Raw genomic sequence first — 20620 nt, forward strand, 5'->3', positions numbered from 1 at the left:
ATTGATGTTGGGTGACTTTATGCCACTCCTGGCGCAAAAATTCAAGCAGCTCGGCTTTGTTTGATAGCTTGTGACCATCCATCTTCCTCTTGATCACATTCCAGAGGTTTTCAATGGGGTTCAGGTCTGGAGATTGGGCTGGCCATGATAGGGTCTTGATCTGGTGGTTCTCCATCCACACCTTGATTGACCTGGCTGTGTGGCATGGAGCAGTGTCCTGCTGGAAAAACCAATCCTCAGAGTTGGGGAACATTGTCAGAGCAGAAGGAAGCAAGTTTTCTTCCAGGACAACCTTGTTATGGTTATGACAACAGTTATGTTAAATATCGGATCTGTGCCTTTTATTTAAAGAACTGCAAACATTGGAAGGATGTATTAAAATGGATATGCGTCTGGTCGGATATAGGACTTGGATTCGGTTCACCGAATCTAAACTATTCCTCTGAATCCGAACCCTGCTCAAAATCAGAAAGCGTGTATTCGAGCCGAATCCTGGATTTGATAACCTGGCCTTACAGAGATGCATTGGTCTGATATTGACTTTCACCCTGTGGCAGCAATTCTAATGATGATTGCCAGAAGTGTCAGCTGATTTAAAGCTGTAGTGTCTCAAATATTTTTCAGTTTTACAAAAAAAAACAACAAAACGTTTATTTTGTTTACTATATTTTTCCCACACTAAATGTTTTGTGCACTATATTGTATCAAAGGCCTGTTTGTCTTAGCTGCAGGGACACTTCATCTGCACTGAAACTTGCTCACAACTTTGTTACTCAAAAAACAACTTTACTTGCAGCACTGGGAGATTGTAATGTTTTACCATATCAATGCTATTCTATAACTACGTTGGACATTGTCTAACAATAGGATGATGGCGTGTCTATCACATTGCATGTGTTCTTATGAACTTTTTAAAAACCCTATTCCCTTCACTACATCTGTAAAGTATTAAAATATGTATGCTTTATTTTATAGAACCCTTTCCTAGTAAAATAATGGAGAAAGCCACCATTATTAGTGGAATCACAGTCCAGAGGATTTCCAAAACCATCACGTTTTACAAGAATGCAGCCTCCATGCTCCAACAGAATGGCCCCAAGCCTCTGCTGCTGCTTCTTCCCTGGCTGGGCTCTCGACCACACGATGTGGACAAGTATCGTGAGATCTACTTCAGGCAGGGGTTTGACGTTCTGACGGTGGAGAGTGAGACCAGTCACTTCCTGTGGCCCAGGTGGGGTTTGGACTATGGCGCACAGGTGCTGGAGTTGCTGCAGAGTGACACCTTTGTGTCCCGCCCACTCCTGCTTCATGCCTTCTCCATTGGAGGATACGCCTTCGCCCAGATGATGGTGCACATCTCCAAGAATACTCAGCAATACAAGAGTATGACTGACCGGATCAAGGGTCAGATCTATGACAGCCTTGTCATAGGCTCTGTGGAGAAAATGGCAGAAGGTGGGTTTCATACATGATACATGCTAAGTTAATACAAGTATGTCAGTAACATACATCCCCTGCCACGACAATTGGAGCTATCATTACAAACCGAAACATTGAACACGACCCTTGCAGTATGTACAGCATACTATAGGATAAGGAATAGCAATGAATAGTTTAATGAAAATGTTATGTAAAATGTAAGTGTGACATACAGATAGACACCAGTATGACATACCTATACATCCAGAATCTGATATTCTCAAGAATTTATGATAAATAGTGTTAATATCATGACAATTAGTTAAGCAGAGCCAGATATATGGAAAATTGTGACATGCAGTTGGACAGGTGCCTAGACAGGCAGATAGATAAATCAACCTTCAAATCTGTTTACTATATTTAGTCTTTATCAGTTTAAGAGATTCTAAATTCCTTGCTGGAACACAATGTACCAGTTTGTGCTTTTTGGGACTTACCGGTGCCAAGTCACAGGGTATTACAAGTTAGAGACTACAGGGTAATTGATTGTTAAAGGAAATGCAGTTCTAATAGAAATAAAGCAACACCAGTTATTTTGGTTTGTATGTTTTGTGAAAAGACAAACATATATTTTCCCCCCTCCAGGAGTCAGCAAGATGTTCTTCCCAAGTTTGCAAGGTTTAGTGCAGTGGAGCACTCTGCTTTATTTCAGAGTTCTTGAAGGCTATACAGTGGATTACTACAATGCAGCCATTGAGGTGTTTTGGAATAACCCACTCCAGACCCCTGGCTTGTTTTTCCACAGTGAGAATGATCCACTTAGTGACCACAAAGAGCTAGAGAGATTGCAGAAAAGGTGGCAGCAGCAGGGGATTACAGTCATGTACAAAGCCTGGAAAGAGTCGTGCCATGCAGGGCACCTTCGACAACACCCACAGGAGTACCTGGAGACACTGCATCAGTTCCTGCAGTCCCTCAACATGTCTCCTAAAGACAAAGCCTCTGTCGGTCTCCAGGATCCCACTCCAGAAGCAGATAATCTAGAAGCAATACCTTTCCAAAGAGAATAATGAATCTTGAGCAAGAAATACATTTCAAGCTTAAGGAACTCCCTCCCCAACAAAATCCCATTATATACCATTGTATAGAACTGTCACAGAATAACTTGACCAGCCATTAGCTTTGTCTTCACCTCTAGGGCTGTCAGAGCCAACAAAGCAATGCCAAATAAATATTACAAAGCCGCTAGTGCTGATTTTTCTAATTTTATTATTTATTATTATTATTATTATTATTATTATTATTATTATTTTTGTTTGGGAATGGTGAACAAAAGACTGTCCTCAAGTTAGAATTAATTTTAAATTATCATTGCTGAAAAGAGCCCAAATGTCTAATGAATGCATTGCTTCACTTTTAAACCTGTTGACCCAGACATGTACACTTCATGCATATACATAAAAAAGATAAATATATATGAATCCCCACGTGTCTATATGTTATTTTAACCTGAAGAATGTCCAATTGAAACAGAAATAGCTTTGGCAGCAACATACCACCTGAATACCTTGTATATGGAATTACATTTATAAAGCTGTTCTAAATAGAGACCACATGTAATAGGCCCAATTTGTTTTTACTTTTTTGCTATTTGTGCCAAAAACTATAATCCAGACTGTACAGCAAGAACTGGCTGTGTCAGTGAGGACAGGCTTTCAGATGTTAGCCATTTACATTGCACAACAAGAGAAACAACAGGCTGGTAGCTTGGCAACACAGTTTTCCAGGACAAATGTCTTGTGCCATGCAGACTAATTGTGTAAGTAAGCAATAAGGCATGACAGGCATATACTCTAATATCACAATGCCCTGGGTGCATTGCAAGCCACGACAGATCCATATAACTAAAAATAAAACCAAAAATTTATTAATTCAAAAGTAAGCGATTTGTAGATGTTGAATTGAAAATTGCCATTGAATGTGCGGTTTTTCTGTATTTTATTTGTTATTCTTGTAATTCTTGGTTTGTTTTATTACATTTTAAAGTAATATATTACTGCCTATTTTCATCATGACACAGCTCAAATGAGTGTGCCTTTAAGTCACACAGACCCTTCCTCGTAGGAACTGCAACAGCATCAGGTAGGGTGACCAGATAGCAAGAGCGAAAAATCAGGACACTTTCAATTGGTGAGGGGAGGAAAGAAACTTTGTGAACTATTGCACAATGCAAGTAACCCAAACTAGGTATCTTTCTTCTGTAGATAGGCTTCCTGTGTTAGTTGTACCCATGTTAAATCAGCACTACAGATACACTCAATTACAGCTACCTCGGTTCAAACAACCTTCTACTTATCTTTTAAATTTTAGACCCGAATAGGCATGTTTTCTTTATTTTGACTCGGTGCTGATAAAACAAATTCCTGGATGGGAAAAATAACATGACAACGAACGTTCTTCATATATGGACTTTATTAAAAGTATGCCAGATACCTTTGTGTAACTGAGTTTTGGGACTGTTTCTAATTGATGTCCACATCTGTATAACTTTCAATGTTTGCCTTACACTTTCAACCAATTCAATGGATGCAGACATGCAGTCTCAATAAATGGGCAAATCCACACCAGACAAAGAATGTAGGCAGCAACTGTTGGGAGATGTCGCATGCTTGCCTTTTAACAAACGACAGCACTCTGTTTTAGTAAGGAAGCAAGTACCACTATTTTTAGGCTTTTATAATGCTCTGAAATATTAGGTGTATTTAATGTTTAAACAGGTCCATGAAATGTCTGTAAAATCTTAATTGGATGACTTAACCATGGGCATGATTGAATCCATTTTTTCCGTTTTTGCTTTTTAACGACAGGCTCATCAACAACACCAGCCATCATGATACTAAACCAGTAAAACCAGACGCACCGGCGCACACAACAAGAAAAACATGATGCATACGGCAAGCCATCGGGGCCACAAACGTGTTGTACGATGTCAAGAAGGAGACAAAAAAACAGAGCTTCTCGAAGTACAACACCTGGCTTTATTTCGCACACAAAACACTGACCAAAATAATAAGTTTAAACAATTTCCAGGTCTCAGTCCCTTTTCTCCATGCTAAGCCCGATGCCCAGCGCCCAGCTCCCAGCCCCTTTTATAGGGGAGCCGGAGGGAGGCAGTGCCCATTTCAGCCAATCTAGAGTGGACACTTCACTGGGAATGTCCCAAGCCCAGGGATCCGGGAAAGTCCCTGCCTGGCAGCTGTGGCACCCGCCGTTATAGTATTGACACAACACGTAAGAAAGTGACCAATGAGAACCCATATTGATCAACATGTAAAGAAGACAGTTATTAGACTACGTGTCGTAAAAACAATGGTGAACGCCAAAAGGGACATAATGTTAAAACCCTGCATAGTGAGATTTATGCTACGCGTAGCACAAAGAGCCAATGAGGGAATAATATTGTTTAGAGGGCATAATGAGTCACGTAATAGCCAGTCAAGGCTTTCTTTACTCTGTAGTTATACAAGGTCATGAACTTGTCTCATGCATAAAATATGTATAATTTACAAATTTATTCATGATATTGCAACCTAAATAATGTTTTTTTTTTTTTTTATTTTTTTTTTTTTTTTAATAGCTCATTGGAGTAAATTCAAAATTTATCCACGGAGAGGGAGTAAACATCCTAAGTGGAGACAAAAATGTACTGTAACATTGTTATTTTCATACTGTTTAGATTTTAATGTTCAAATGGCAGTGCTGAACAATTGTAACTTTTGTAAATTGACTTAATTTTTAATCCTAATTAGAAATATTAATCTGCTTGGAATAGTCTTACAAAAAAAGTAATTATTAAAAAAAACAAAACAAACAGACAAAAAAAAACCCACCTTGTAATCTTCAATTAAAAGTCTAAGACAATATTCCAGGGACACCACTACACTAGGTTACTATTTAAAGCAAGAGTTTGGATGTGAGCAATCTCACTACTACAGCTGGTAACACAACCAAAATGATTATTATTAATATGTCACTGGCAACGTATAGTGTTAACTTATACAGTAAGATGTCATACAGTACCAGTCAAAAGTTTGAGTACACTTGCTGGAAACTAGGTTTTTTTCATAACTGACAATGTTTTACGTCGTATACGTTTCTATAAATACTTGAAAATGAAAACATGTTACAGTATACAAAACAAAACATAAGGAGTATCAAAGCAATGTTCAAGAAATTTGAAAACTGTGTCTAAATCTTGGATTCCTCAAAATAGCCACCCTTTGCCTTAATAACAGCCTCGAGGCATTTGGTTAACAAGTCAGCAGAAAATCAACCGACATGTCTTCCCAGCTCTTCTGCAGCAATTCCCAAAGATGTAGGGCACGTGTGGGTAGCTTTGCTTTGACTCTTCTTTCCAGTTTGTCCCATACAAGATATATGGGATTGAGATCTGGAGACTGTGCAGGTCAGGTCATTAGATTGAGTTGTCCTTCACTTTCCTTCTTCGCCAGATAGTTCTTGCACAACTCTGAGATGTGTTTCGGGTCATTATCTTGCTGAAGAATGAAGGATTTCCCAACTAGCTGTTATCCTGATGGAATGGCATGCCTCTGAAGTACTCTATGATAGTCATGCTGGTTGAGCTTGCCATGGACTTGGTGAAGATCACCAACTCTGTCACCAGCAAAGCAACCCCAAACCCTGACACTGCCTCCTCCATGCTTGACAGTGGGAACCTCTCTGCGTCTTACAAATACTCGGCAGCTGGACCCAAATATTTCAAATTCTGACTCATCGAACCATAAGACTGACTTCCACTCCTCAAACGTCCAGTTTCTGCAGCAATTCTTCCAGTTAGGCCAGCTCTGAACAATTGATGTTGAATCATCTATACTTCTAGTAGCATTTAGCTGAGCTTGTATTTCAGGGGCAGTTAATCGCCGGTTTCGCAGACTTGTGACTCAAATGAACTTGTTCTCTAATTCTGATGTCACCCTTGGCCTGCCTGACCTTGTTCGGTCCTCATAAGTGCCAGTTTCTTCAAATCGTTTGATGGTCTTGGTCACAGCAGTTACAGGCACTTGCAAAGTTTTTGCTATTTATCTTAAAGATTGACCTTCATTTCTTAAAGTAATTACAGACTGTCTTTTTTCTTTGCTTAACTGAGCGTATTTGCCATTTTCTTCTCCCTTACATTCAGGAATGACAAACTTGTGCCTATGCTACCTATATTTATAGTAATCATGGACCCTCACCTGTTAACAATAATTGGTAACAAAAGGTTAATTATGTAACATGCTAGTTAACTCAAAGAACATCTAACAAAGACACTTTTATACTTAGGCCAGTGTTCTAACACCATGTTATGCACATTTCAGACTTTTAACTGATTTGGGCTTCAGACTGAAATCCCCTTGCTTTGGATGACCATTTCATTGAAATTGACAAGATTTACATTTTCATTTAAAAATTACACATCTAACAAAGACACTTTTATACTTAGGCCAGTGTTCTAACACCATGTTATACACATTTCAGACTTGTAACTGATTTGGGCTGCAGACTGAAATCCCCTTGCTTTGGGTGACCATTTCATTGAAATTGACAAGATTTACATTTTCATTTAAAAATTACATTTTTGAATGCAATTCACTTATGATTATCAACTTATATAAGTACATGTACCATATAATCTAATATTAAGTGTTTATAGACACGTTTATACAATTAAAAGCATAGATAACCATGAAAAAACTGGTTTTAAGCAGGTGTACTCAAACTTTTGACTGGCACTGTACATGCACGCACATTATATATTTTCTGCTCATAGTCAACCTTCTTACTCTGAGCAGGTCAGTGTTTTCAGCATTTATTATGCAGCCCTATAAAGGCAGTCGGGATTGGCTGTGGCTGAAATTCCACAACGCATTGTGGGCAAGGTTACAAAGTACCATGTGATTTAAAAACTATACACTGATTGGCTATGTGCCAGCGCGTTTAATCAAAGCCTTATGGCCTTCTTCGCATAAAATGTAAAATTGGTCACACGTAAGACACCCACTATGCTTTGCATTTTAAAATACGAGTTGTGAAACTGTCATGTTTTGAGAATGCTACTCTTTCACTGGCAATTTCACAATGCGTTGACAAAATTCCTTACGCGTAGTATCAATACATTTCTGGCCCCGATGGCTTGCTATAGACGCATACCGCATCATATGACTGCAGGTTAACGTGATTGGATAGCCGCATAGATGCAATGCAAACAACACTCCCTAAACCAGTAGAGTATGCTGTTGCACTGCAAGACAGTATAGCAACTACGTATACTGCATTTCCTATCGATTTTACACCTGGGTTTTCATCTTGTACCCAAAACATCGGGACAAACCGCCTCCCGACAGTACCTCGATTGGGACGTGGGACAAAGCCTGTAATATCTGGACAATCCCGATTTTATTGGGACGTTTGGATTACCTCATCAGCGTAGTCAACAATACGATTCAATCGCCTAATTTGTATGACAGGTACCAGACTTTCCACCTTCAAGATGCCAAGACCACCATACTTTGCACTTGAGTAGATCAGTTAATTACAAGTGGAGGCAGGAAGATGCAAGCATTTATTTACTGCAGTATAGGATTGCTCCATTGAGTGCATGTTACCTTTGGAATCGGGATGGCCTGCTAGATAAATAAGCCACGGAGATTGTGTATTTGTTAAAAAGCGCACACACCTTCTCTTTTATAGCTGGTGATCTGGAATAATCAATAAATCAATTAACATGTGGCCACCTTCCACACCTCAGGGAGGGGATGCTAACCTCAGCCCTGCCACATTTCACCCAAATTTAAATTTCAATAAACTTTATTTACAAAATCCAACAAAATTCAAAAACACACTGTTTACACGTGCATGGCTCCACTGCTACAGTTACATTACAAACTGTGAAATAACAAGGGCTGTAGTGTATTCTCACATCACTACATTCCGGCTTCCTACGATCCAAATGGATAAAGCATCATACTTAATGCAAGTGTTCTTATTTATTTATTTATTTTTTTAAAAGGTTATTTTGTTCTGTTCATTAGTCACTCCCAGACCACTCTCATACCGACCTCTAGCGTTGCCAATTATAGTGCTAAACTTTTACTTGGCAACAGACCTGACCATCCGCCTTGTAACAAAAGTTCATCAGGTTCAGTCTCGATCTAAAGGGATCCTCTGCAAACTCCAAATTTTAACAAACAATTTACAGTTACTACACATTGCAAATACAACATGACTGAAAATTATTTTTCATAGCATTTTGTCATCAGTAATCACATTTTTATTTGGGAAGATCATATAGCTCTGGGTCAACAGCTTAATAGAATATAAAACGAGCGCTGCTGTAGTTCTAAGTGTTATTATTATTATTATTTATAATAATAATAATAATAATAATAATAATAATAATAATAATAATAATAACTGCTCACTGTCATAGTGGCAGGGTCGAGGCTAGTTCGGTTCCCATCATGGGAAAGGACAAGTGGTGGTATATTTAGGAGCGAGGGATCGCTATTAGGTTTCCCCATACACTCAGTACAGTGCCGCACTTTATCACGAGTAATTACGGTATTTCAAAGGGCTAACAAGTGTATCAATTTAAAGCAACTCGACTTACAGATATTGATATTAAACATAAATACAAATACTGTACATATTTTCACAACCAGTTTCATACACTAATACACACATGATTAAAAGGCTGTCGTCATTATTATTATTAATCCTATGCGTAACACTCCCCCACTCCCCCTTCTCGTACATTGAATGGTTTGGTCCAGAATCAGCTCGTCTCACTGTCGTATTGCAGCCGCTAAATAAAGAGAGAATGGTTTTGAAATGGAAGTACACCTGTTTGCAAAATAAGATGTGTAAAGGCACCCTTTAATTGCTAGTTGCGATTGAGTGTTATATTTTAAATACATGTTTAGCTTATTTTATCTACAGTATTTATTTTATATGGGTCTAAAAATAAGAACTGTACCAGTTGTTACATCTTATTGTAAAACGCTGACACCTCATCACAGCGTTAATACAGGTTCCTTTCACTTCTACATTATTCACACCTGATGTTAATTCTAGCCATTGCGTTTAAGACTGATGGCGTTTATTCGTTTGCCTTTAATAAAGAATATGATTATGGGAATGAGATTGTCGGGGGAGGAGGGCAGTACAAATGCATGTAGTAGAGAGGACAGTAAATTAGGCAGACCGCCTGACAGTCAGTTTGTAGGTGAAATAAAACTACTTATTTATTATTCACATCAATGTTCAAGTCTGGACAATATATAACAACACGCTTCAAACTTTTTCATTATTTATCTCAATTGTTTTTTTTATGATTATTGGATTCTTTGTTTATTTGTATGTGTTATACATATCTCCATATATTAATAGGAGTAAAAAAGTTCAATATTCCACACGTAAAGAAAGTACAGAAGCGGTGCCCTGCCAGAGAGAATTGGAGCAGCGCTCCCCCGCGACCCCCCAGCAATACACCCCTGGAAAGGACCTCGGGAGTGGCGAGGGAGGGTGTTGTTACAACGAAGGGACTGCTGTGATTCGATCAATTCTTTAAAATGGTTTTACACTCCTCGGCTTAGTGTTTAAAGCCGCTAGCTAGGCAAACCAGATGAAGGGAGGGATAAACTAGCAAATCTTAGAACAAAAAAATAAAAAAAGAAAGAAAAAATTATTTTTTAAAAAAATACATCAAAATAAAATCAGACAGTTATATTCATGATCTTACGGTACATGTCTCACAAGAGGTTTGTGTGTGTGTGTGTGTTTTGTTTTTCGCCATGTGATCTGTAAACTACTGTACGTTTGAGATATTGTTTATTTGGTTATGAAACAGGGCGATAGGCATACAGTAATACAGTCAGGATCAGATAATTATGATCACATAAAGAATGATTGTCTCTAGGATCTACAATACGTAGTGCTGGAGAGCCAATTGAATTGTTTTCTTCAAGGACATTTCAGAAAACTTTGGAAGACTTTGCTATGACTACATCATAAGTCATGTTTTGTTTTTTGTTAGTAAGGTATTCACAACAAGGGCGGGCAGCAGTGTGGCGATAGGTAATTTATTTCGTACTATTTAGGCAATATAAATCCCCTATCCCATTCGTGGATGCATACAAAAAACACATATTAAAGACGTGGAAATTGGTAAGATGCACTGTGATGATCTATTTTTGTCGCTTGGCTTAATGGCAGAACAATGGGCTCTATACTCAAAGGGTGTCGGCATTTCAGTGCTGTGGTAAACATTTTTTTTTGCACTTTGTCAGAAAATTGAAGCGGTACTAAAATCAAAATGAATAATGGAATTTGGTGAGCACACATTCCATATCCTTTGGTACAATAAGTCAACTAGGGTTCAGTCAGTGAAAGCAAAATGTATATTACCAGGTAGATTGCCTTCCTCCCAGGAACACAAGACAACAGATCAGCAAAAGCGATGAACTACGATTCAACTGTTTCCAAAGGGTGTTTATTACTATTCCTTGTTTTACAGGAACCGGCTGAAAATTAGCTTTTCTTGTTTTGGGGTACGATTTCTTTACAAAACTAAATTGTAAATTGGCTCCTAAACATTGGAATTGCTAATTTCTGTTATTCATTGCGCCCCTTCCCCAGTTTTCCAGACAGCAACTACGTTGCTTGCCCTTTAATAATAGCAAAAGTGGTAGCATTACCCATATACCTGCTACAACGCGCGTACGACACAAATCCTTGTTTACGGCTACAAAATACCAGTGCATACGGAGAACACTAGGGTAATATGCTTTTTATTGCCGATCAAACATGTCAGTAAATTTTTATAGAAAAAAAAAAAAAAAACTCCTTAAACATTGCTAAAACTTTTGAGGATCACTTTGAACTCCTACATGACCAGTTAAGAGGACATAGCAAGCCAAACTGTCAGAATTTTGTCAATCGTCGCTATTGTGAAATCCTGCGGTATTATTTTTTTTTCCTTAAATAGTTGGAATGTGGGAACGTATTTTGAGTATAGCAAATGTTTTTTTATTAAGAAATTTTGGTACCCACACTTTTGAGTATAGAGCCCAATAAACTTCCTCAAGCATTGCTGGTATGTTACTTACAATTTTATTTTTTATTTTTAAACAAACAAACAAGATGCGGTATGTGATAGTCATTGATATGGTTGATATATTAACACTTTTTTTTTCAGCCCTCATTGGTTGCACGATATTTTATTACCTTATACTGTGGTAATGGCTTCAAAAAACGAGAAGCCCTTTCGCATGAATCATTAAGGAGTTTTCTTTGTGAAACTAAGTTTGAATGAAAAAAAAAACAAAAACAGAAAACAACAAAAAACAGAAAATGGGTAAACACTTAAGTTGGAGCTGTATACAGATGTTGTAGTATATTTGTATTTTGGATTTAAAACATGCTACATGGTACTATATTTGGTTAACAAAATCTCTGTTTGCAAACCAAACAACATCTTCAGGTGTTAACTTTTTTGAGTAAATTGCTTTGAAAATCAGCCCTAATGTGTGGTTTATCTGAATTCTTCCTCATTTTTATGTGATTGGTCAAGTTAATATCTGGTTAATAAACTAGCTTATTTGACCATTTCATATAGGATATTTATCTCATTTATTTTGAACAATTTTATTACAAACTTTAATAATCTTTGAGATTTTTTTATTTTTTTTTTTAGGTTATTGACCTTGGCAGTAGCAACACCAGTACAGAATCTTCCAATCTTCTCCATATACTGAAGTAGAAGTCTGTGTTCTATATTAAATGTATAAAAAAACAACCTTGATGATCTTTTATCCCATTTTTCTTTAAGTGCTGTGAGTTTCTGTCTTTGAGTTGAATATACTGCGAGAAGCCTATCAATAACCATAGTAAGTTAATATCCAGCAATGGGGATATATGTCATTCATCCACACTTTTTAGATAAAATGAGTATTGAGTATTGCTCACCCAACTGCAATGAGTCATCCATAACTTCATACTCATTCTTTCACTGAGGTAAAACTATATAATTAAATCGCAGGCCATCTTTTCTTGGCTGTCCGTCGTACTAGTGTGACTGTCTGTGCAGTATTGGTGTGTGTGTGTGTGTGTGTTGTCTTTCACCCTACACCTTCAGGGAGAACACATTCCTCAACCAGGGCTTTGGTTTGCCACCCCGTCGGTGAGTGACTTTTCCGGCTGTTGTTCGCTCAGGATGAAGAAAAAAAAGTGTGTTCTCCCTTATGCTCTATTCTTTTGAACTAACTGACCTCTCGCTTGCTGCAGCTTCAGCCTATGTCCATCCCCTGGTGCATGCTGACCAGGTGGTTGTCTACACGTGGTTAGGGTAGGCACAGCTGCATTAGCTGCCCTCGGTACTTCAGTGCAAGCTCAGCCTTTGATACTTCAGTGCCTTGCTGCGTGCGGTACTCAATGCACACAATAAGTAGTACACGAGACGTTCGGCACGCTTGGTGCTCAGTGCACTCGGTGCTCATGATGCTTGATACGCGCGGTACCCTCGGTGCTTGATTACCTTGGTACACACAGGGTTTAGGTAGCCCCGTGCTTACACTGAGTGAAAGATGGTGTGCAGTGCCAGGGTTTCCCAGCCGGAATGTTTTGGTTCCATGTCCTGCAGGGTGAGCATGCTGCAGGAGAATCGGCATACATTATGCGTGCTGTGCTTGGGTGTCCTGCACACCACTTCAGCCCTAGGTGACAAGATGTTCTGCAACATCTGTGCAGCTTTTCAGCCTCGGATGCTGCCCAGAAGGCATAACAGGGCCATAGGGATTGAATGTTTGTCCTGTTGACCTAGGCTCTAGAGCCTCAGTCCCCCCCCCCCCCAACTGTCCCAGAACCCCTCACAGGGTATGCCCTGCACGCAGGCTCAAGCGAGTCCAACGCTCGAGACAGGCAAAGGATATTATGGACCTGAAGACACAGATGGCCCAGTGCCTGCCCCAGTACCAGCCCTTTTCCCCCAATCAGAATGAGCTGGAATCATCAGCATGTATGGCAGAGGAGGAGGAAGCACTCTTTATAGCGGCTAAAATATATCCTGTTGTATGAAATGTCTGAATACTCCAATCGGCAGCAGTTCAAGAAGTGTATTACAATGAGCGCAAGGGAAGAGAAGCAGCTACATGAACACACAGCAGCAGTAACACGAACACACTCTCTCTTAGTTTTAAGATGAGGTGGCCCAATACTTATACATTTTCAGCATAGCAACATTGAGCAGCCTAATACATCAGCAATATCATAGAACAGTATCGAAATTCTCCTTTATAAAGAGTTGTTTTTTGCTCAAAGCCCTGGGAAACAACTTCACTCTACTCACACAAATACAGTAGCCTTGAACACATTATTTTCTAGTCTTTTGCAGGCGCAGCTACATTAAAAATAAAACAAAGTAGCAGTCAAAACAGTATATGAGAAGCGAAGCAGTCATCTTGGAAACATCATGCGATCCTCCTTAACCCTGCAAGTGCCGACTTGGGTGTTGGCTACCTCTTAACTACTATGGAGGAAGGAGAGGAACCTACACGCTCTACCGAGGCAGAGCCCAGCTCTGAGGTTGCCTCAGAAGCAGGCACGAATCTGTTTTCGAGCTCCATGTCAGCCCTGATGGGACGTGCTGCAACAGCGACAGCACCTGAGCCATGCTGGTCCATATTCAGGATGCAGGCTGTGGCTCCTTGCACTCAGCCCTTCCCAGTGTTCCCAGATTTCATGGAGGAGGTACGCTCCTCTTGGTATCGTCCAGCCTCAGTGCCCAGTGTGCTGAACCAGTCAGTGGAATTAGATGCTTTCCATCCCCCATCCCTTTGATTCAGAGGAAGATAGGAAACTGAATTTTCTCTGCCCGGTGAGGACATTGAGCGAGTATATGGGTAGGACAAAGGCACTGCACAAGCCCTCTCATAACTGCGGCTAGCTGGGCTACCCTGCATACGTTTACCAGGTTCTACCGAATCAATGTGGCACAAAGGTCCTTGAGAGTGCATGTGCGCACCACCAACACTAGTTGGCGGTAGTGAGGCATCCCTCATATGCTGTCCGCTCACGCTCCCTAACGGTATTGCTTGGTGGTTGTCTTCGAAAGGTAAATGAATGTTAGGTTACTTACCGTAACACTGGTTCCCTGAAAGAGAAGACGACTACGAAACCTTGTGAAGTCGCATCACTCGCATTCACGGGTTCGAAGTCTTTTCAAATGACAGGCCCAGAACAGATGGTAGGCTGTTTAGTCATTAAATTCATGCTGCTGCATCTCTGACAACTTATCATATGCTTTACTTTCCAGAACCCCAATTCAACCACCGGCAATGAAAATGCAGAAGTCCACCATTACTAGTGGAGTCACAGCCCAGAAGATTTCCACAACCATCACGTTTTACAAGAATGAATCTAAAGTAGCCTTTATGCTACAACAGAATGGCCCCAAGTCTCTTCTGTTGCTGCTACCCTGGCTGGGCTCTCAGGCACATGCTGTGGACAAGTATCGTGAGATCTACTTCAGGCAGGGGTTTGACGTTCTGACCGTGGAGAGCAAGACCAGTTACTTCCTGTGGCCTAGGTGGGGGTTGGACTATGGCGCCCAGGTGCTGGAGTTGCTGCAGAGTGACAGCTTTGTGTCCCGCCCACTGCTGCTTCATGCCTTCTCCATTGGAGGATACACCTTCGCCCAGATGATGGTGCACATCTCCAATAATGCTCAGCAATATAAGAGCGTGACTGACAGGATCAAGGGTCAGATCTATGACAGCCTCGTGATAGGCTCTGTGGAGAGAATGGCAACAGGTTTGATCAGAAAAACCTTCTTAGTCCTTAAATTATTCTTACGAGTCTGTTGTGATGAAATAAATAGTTTTAAAAAGGTCGTACTGTAATTGTGAAACTGATGTCGGTGATAGTTTATTTAATAACAGTCTTTTAAAAAAAAAAAGTCTTCTTAATTGTTTAGGATCATGTCAGTACATTTTAATGGTTTAGCTTTAAAAAAAAAAATACTGAATGCTTACTGGTAGGCATAAACAGTGGATAAAACATGCTACAAATATATTCTTTTAAATTATTTCAGTATTCACTGTGCAGTTCATTATTAAACATATATGCATGTCAAGTCTACATGTATTAGTAAACAATGAGCTGGATTGAACTAAGAACAGTTCATATTTTGTTCCTTCAATTTTACAGGAGTTGGAAAGATGGTTCTTCTGAAAATGGAAGGGCTACTGCGCAAGGGCACTTTGCTCTACTTCAATATCCTAAAGGGCTATACGGTGGATTACTACAATGTCACCATTGGTATGTTTTGGAATAACCCACCACAGACTCCAGCCTTGTTCTTCTACTGTGAGAATGACCCACTCAGTGATCACAAGGAGGTAGAGAGATTGATGCAAAGTTGGCACCTGCAAGGGATTAACGTGGTGGGGAAAGGCTGGAAAGATTGCGTGCATGCAGGGCACCTCAAAAAGCACCCCCAGGAGTACCTGGCGACACTGGACCAATTCCTGCAGTCCATCAACACGACGCCACTAAAGGCTAAGGTGTAAAAATGAATGCTATAAGCAATAACAAATATATTGAAAAATAGTGTGTAACACAAATAAACAAGACACTATCATAATAATTTTGAATGTTCAGGGTGATTTTTGTGAACACCCTTCCTATAAACCTTGGTCACATGTGCTCACCTAAACAACGTGACCAAATACGAAATGTAATAATGTGACCAAATACGGTTATACCGGTAATAGGGATAGGGGTAGAGTCTGGGGATATTACAAAATGATTATAGAACTTTCTAATTTGGAATAATGTTTCAATACTTTTAAATAACAAATTAAATCTATTTCTCTGCAATGATTATACAGTTGTCTCGCGTTATACCGCCCCCTTTATAAAGCCTAGGATACACATGAGCGGCGCGAGCGGCGCGGCATCGCTAGCGGGGAGTGACAAAATGCCGCACATATCGCTCACCTTTTATTTCAATTAGAGTGGACACACATTGACGAAAAAATGATGTTGCAAAGGTGTCACAGCGGCAGAATTTAAGAATGGCAAAGTAACACTCGGCGAGCAATCTTTTCTGCTCAAACGTGTTTTCCTGCAGCAGCAAATGTGGGTCTAGCCAATCAGATTCATCATGTCTTGATGAACTCGAATAACCATCGTCATGGAGGAGCTACCGATCTCTAACGTTTCTCAGCATCCTGGCTATTTTATTATAAAAACAAGAATTTCAGGGATGCTGGTGAGGGGTCTATTGAATGAGCCAAAACAAATACTAACCGCTTACACCCCACATTAATCATTTTACTTGACATCCTGCATCATTTGTCAGATATACACGTCAAGTAATTAACCAGTTGCCAGGGGACCGATTATTGCGAAGAATGTGATCCCCTTTCCCTTAATAATAGCAGTTTCTAATCAATGCATAACCACAAGTACAGCACCACAGTCCAGTCTTGTTAAGTGCAGTGCTGAATATATAATAGCTGTTTATTTGTAGAAAAAGGCTTTCACACTGTATTCCAAAATAAATATCATATTGTACATATATATTCGTAGGTAAATAAAAGACAGATATGTGTGGGTGTTCTGATATGGGAACTTACAATGTTAGATCCCAATAAAAATTTCTGGAGATGGAGAAGATCATTCATTCTGAGTTCAAGTAGTAAAAGTTCAAGAATGATATTTTTTTGGGGGGTTGTTGTACAGTGCTGCGAGGTGGTGAGCGGGCTTTCTTTTTTTATCATCTCTTCACAACCGTTGATCTGTGTCCACCAAGCAAAGCGGTAATGCTCTCACTATGACGCCACTCTCACTTACCCCGTTAAAATGCATGCACTCTGCATTGGTAACCAGAAGCACATGTGCTCTTCCAGTAGTAAACTTTGTAGATCAGATCAATTATACCGGTCTACTAAGACAGGAGGAACAATGTTAACTAGTGCATTTCAAATGAAACATCTTATTCCATTTTGGCTGGAATATCCATATCCGTGTGATGTCCATGCTGCTAGATTTTGATGGTTTTGCAGATGTAGGTGAATCTACCTCATTTCGTATGGTTACTTAGTAAAAACCCTGTAGACAGTGTTTTATTACACTAAAGCTCATACTTTTTAAAATACAATCTTTAGTGATAATGCTCCCTCCAGTGGATAAGTAAAAAGATAGACGGCCTGATTATATATATATAATATATTATATATATATATATATATATATATATATATATATATATATATATATATAATGAAAACTGTTCTAGTCCAAGATGAGAGGTAACTCTTTGTCCCCAGGGGACAGGGTAGTCCTGGGTCATTTGATTACTCAGTAAGGCTGAACCAGCTCTCTGGAAGGCTGAACAAAGCAATAGTTCACTTCAGTATCATTTTGAGGATATTCACCCAAACATGCTGCATGTGTATTCTGATGGTGATGGCTACTTTCAAGATAATGCTCCCATCCGTCGTGCCAGAATCGAGGGGAGGTGCATAACAGAGACTTCAGGCATCTTCCATTCCAGTTGATCATGTAGGGATGGGTTTATACGACACATTCATCAGCACACTCCTCTACTTACCTTTCTGCACCATGTAAACAACTGAATGGATGAACAGTCTTGAGAAACCGTTCAGCACGGTGCAAGCGGTGACTCTGCCCAATAGGTGCAGGTCCTAGAAAGTGACCAGGCTATATGTTATGTACATTATGCCCACTGGATTTAATTATTGCAACCAGCTTAAAAAACAGCACTGGCCCTTGTAACAAAGATGGCTGTAACCTTTTCATTTCATTTGCACCTTTTCATGTTCAGTGTCTGGCAGTGTGAGACACACCATGGCACAATAAAAACAAATGGAGTATAAAATGACTTTCTGTACTTCCAATGAGATTTTCATGTAGTGCATTCTAGACACATTCTAAAATATAACTCAAGCACAGCTTTAATGTGCAACCAGGAACTGAAATATGGCTTCTTTCGTGTATAATTTTTGCTCCATAATGAGGGTAATTCATTTCAGATATAATGTAGCAAGGCACTATAATTCTCAAGGTAATTAATGTGAGATATTGTTACAGTTTAAATGTCATTGAAATCTAAAGCATAATGTCTACTGTATAATAAGGATGGTTTAAATTAGATTAAAATACAGCAGGGGACCACAGTCTGATAACTTTATAGCATAGGTGGTGTTAAAATTACAATGTGGTAATTATAACCAGCAATTTACTTTTTTCTGGTTATAACCTTCTTGTGGCAGCACAAAAGCCTACATTGGCCAGGGGAGTGCTTTAATCAACAAAAAGGTTCCAGCCTCTGGTCAGTATGGGAAACTAGGGTACAGGAAGCCCAAATGGGTATCCTGCTCTTGGTTTCATTAATAAGCAATTGACTACCTGTTGCCAGGATGCCTTGCAGTGGTGACGTCAGACCAGAAATAGACTCAGGAAGTAACGGGTGAAACTAAGGTACAGGGACTCTCAGTGTTTTATTAAATAATAATAAACAAAAGAGTTAAACAAAAACAGCACACCAAAACAGGACACAGCACTTGAGGCCAAAATAAACAGACAAAGACAACAAATTAACACTAAGCGAAACAGACAAACACGGACAGTGAAATCACGTATTTTCTTTTACTTTTAATTCTCTCCTCTCCACACCCGTTCTCCACTCACCAAACACACAACCTCGAGTGAGTGAAAACATGTTGCTTTTATGCAGCTGTATCGAGAATCGACTGCCAATCATTCAATTGGAGTCTCGGTACAACTGCACATGAATTAATAAAGTGCAATTCCCCATGCTCACATATTATTACATTTTACCTGCATGTGAAGTGCTGTGCAATCCTCATGCCTAAATGCAAATATACATTTTAAACATTAGTGTTACACAGACCCGTTTATATCCCGTGAACCAATGACTATACACCAACGTTAACACACTACACAGAACATACAACACAAATAAATAGCCCAGGGGCGTGGCACTTTGCCACACTACCACATGCTAGAAAATCACCTGGCTAGGACTGCCATGCATTCAGTTTTAGACAGGCAGGAGAGGGTGTCTAGAATAAGTCACTACCAAGTGCCTGTTAATTTTCCTAGAACAGTTTGATGTTTCTTTATCAGCAAATTGATTGATAAATCCTGATGATCGGTATCTGATGGTGCGCGTGTTCAGGGACATCAGAGATGGAAGAATTGCAACCAATCAGGAGCTCGGCTTGCAACGTGAACAGGACCTGTTTGCATCATCGTTGACAAAAATCAGGGATAAATAGTTAAAACAATATTGCAAGGGGTCAAGAGCAGGAAGTGGTGCATGCTTGGGATTCGTGGCTGGTGCACTGGGGACGTGGCCTGGACAAGGGGATAAGTAGCCTAGTGAAGACAGTGGCAGGGGGATGCAGAACTGAGAGAAAATTGGAGAGAACAACCAAGGCGAGCCAGAGAAAGCGGGACTAAGGAATGAAGGAGGAAACAAGCCAGAGACTGCACTTAGTTTGGACGTATCACATGAACAAAACACTTTGTGTTGGACTGTTGGCAGCATGCTTTGTTGGTCCAGTGAAGAATCCTGGCTTAATAAACCATTGCATTTGAGAACCTGAAGTACCTGTCTGAGGATGCCTTCATTATTTATATATAAATAACAGGTTAAATTGGGTAGACTGCTATAGACTTTATATGGGGCAAAAAAAAAACACACACACATAACTATATGCATTCCGGTGTGATCACTGTGCTTAACTGTACCAAGTGAAAAAAAAAAAAAGACACGTTAAATCTTTTTACCGGCAAGGGGCAGTGCCAATCCTTTCCAGACAACCAGCCTGACCTCTAAGCCAACACCTCCACAACTCATATTCACATTTGATATAATGTTAAGCATGTTCTACTTTTTAAGAGCGTGAAGGAAAAATAACAACCAGTTTACATGTGGTTTATTTTTTGGAGTTTTTAATACACACACTAATAGTGCGTTAATGATGTTTGCATAATACTGTGGCGTTGCGTGGCAATGAATGGGGCTCACACAGGATTAGCATGTTCTTGGTTCACGATTTATTAAACCGGGACTCTACAATCTACACTGGAC

The 20620-nt window shown here is 39.7% G+C and overlaps 2 protein-coding genes across 4 annotated transcripts in view; both read left to right on the forward strand.

Moving 5' to 3' along the window:
- LOC121318185 (transmembrane protein 53-B-like) overlaps window positions 1-4043 on the forward strand; it is a 19683-nt gene extending 15640 nt beyond the window's left edge. For all 3 annotated transcript variants that reach the window (XM_041254596.1, XM_041254597.1, XM_041254598.1), the window contains 2 exons: window positions 976-1455; window positions 2065-4043. In XM_041254596.1, the coding sequence (XP_041110530.1) occupies window positions 976-1455; window positions 2065-2489 (905 nt within the window). In that variant the 3' untranslated portion in view covers window positions 2490-4043. The remainder of the gene's footprint in view (window positions 1-975; window positions 1456-2064) is intronic.
- On the forward strand, window positions 1370-16395 carry LOC121318186 (transmembrane protein 53-like). The gene is made up of 3 exons (XM_041254600.1): window positions 1370-1455; window positions 14789-15285; window positions 15682-16395. The coding sequence occupies exons 2-3, from the start codon at window positions 14811-14813 to the stop codon at window positions 16041-16043; spliced, it is 837 nt and encodes a 278-aa protein (XP_041110534.1). The 5' UTR covers window positions 1370-1455; window positions 14789-14810; the 3' UTR covers window positions 16044-16395.
- Window positions 16396-20620: the final 4225 nt, after the last annotated feature.

Source organism: Polyodon spathula, chromosome 7, assembly GCF_017654505.1.
Source record: "Polyodon spathula isolate WHYD16114869_AA chromosome 7, ASM1765450v1, whole genome shotgun sequence".
Taxonomy (NCBI): domain Eukaryota; kingdom Metazoa; phylum Chordata; class Actinopteri; order Acipenseriformes; family Polyodontidae; genus Polyodon; species Polyodon spathula.

What these genes read in the sequence shown, in the direction of transcription:
- LOC121318186 (XM_041254600.1), top strand. Translation starts at nt 14,811, where the DNA reads ATGAAAATGCAGAAGTCCACCATTACTAGTGGAGTCACAGCCCAGAAG. An exon ending in TGTGGAGAGAATGGCAACAG is followed by an intron (nt 15,286 to 15,681) that starts GTTTGATCAGAA and finishes TCAATTTTACAG; the next exon opens with GAGTTGGAAAGATGGTTCTT.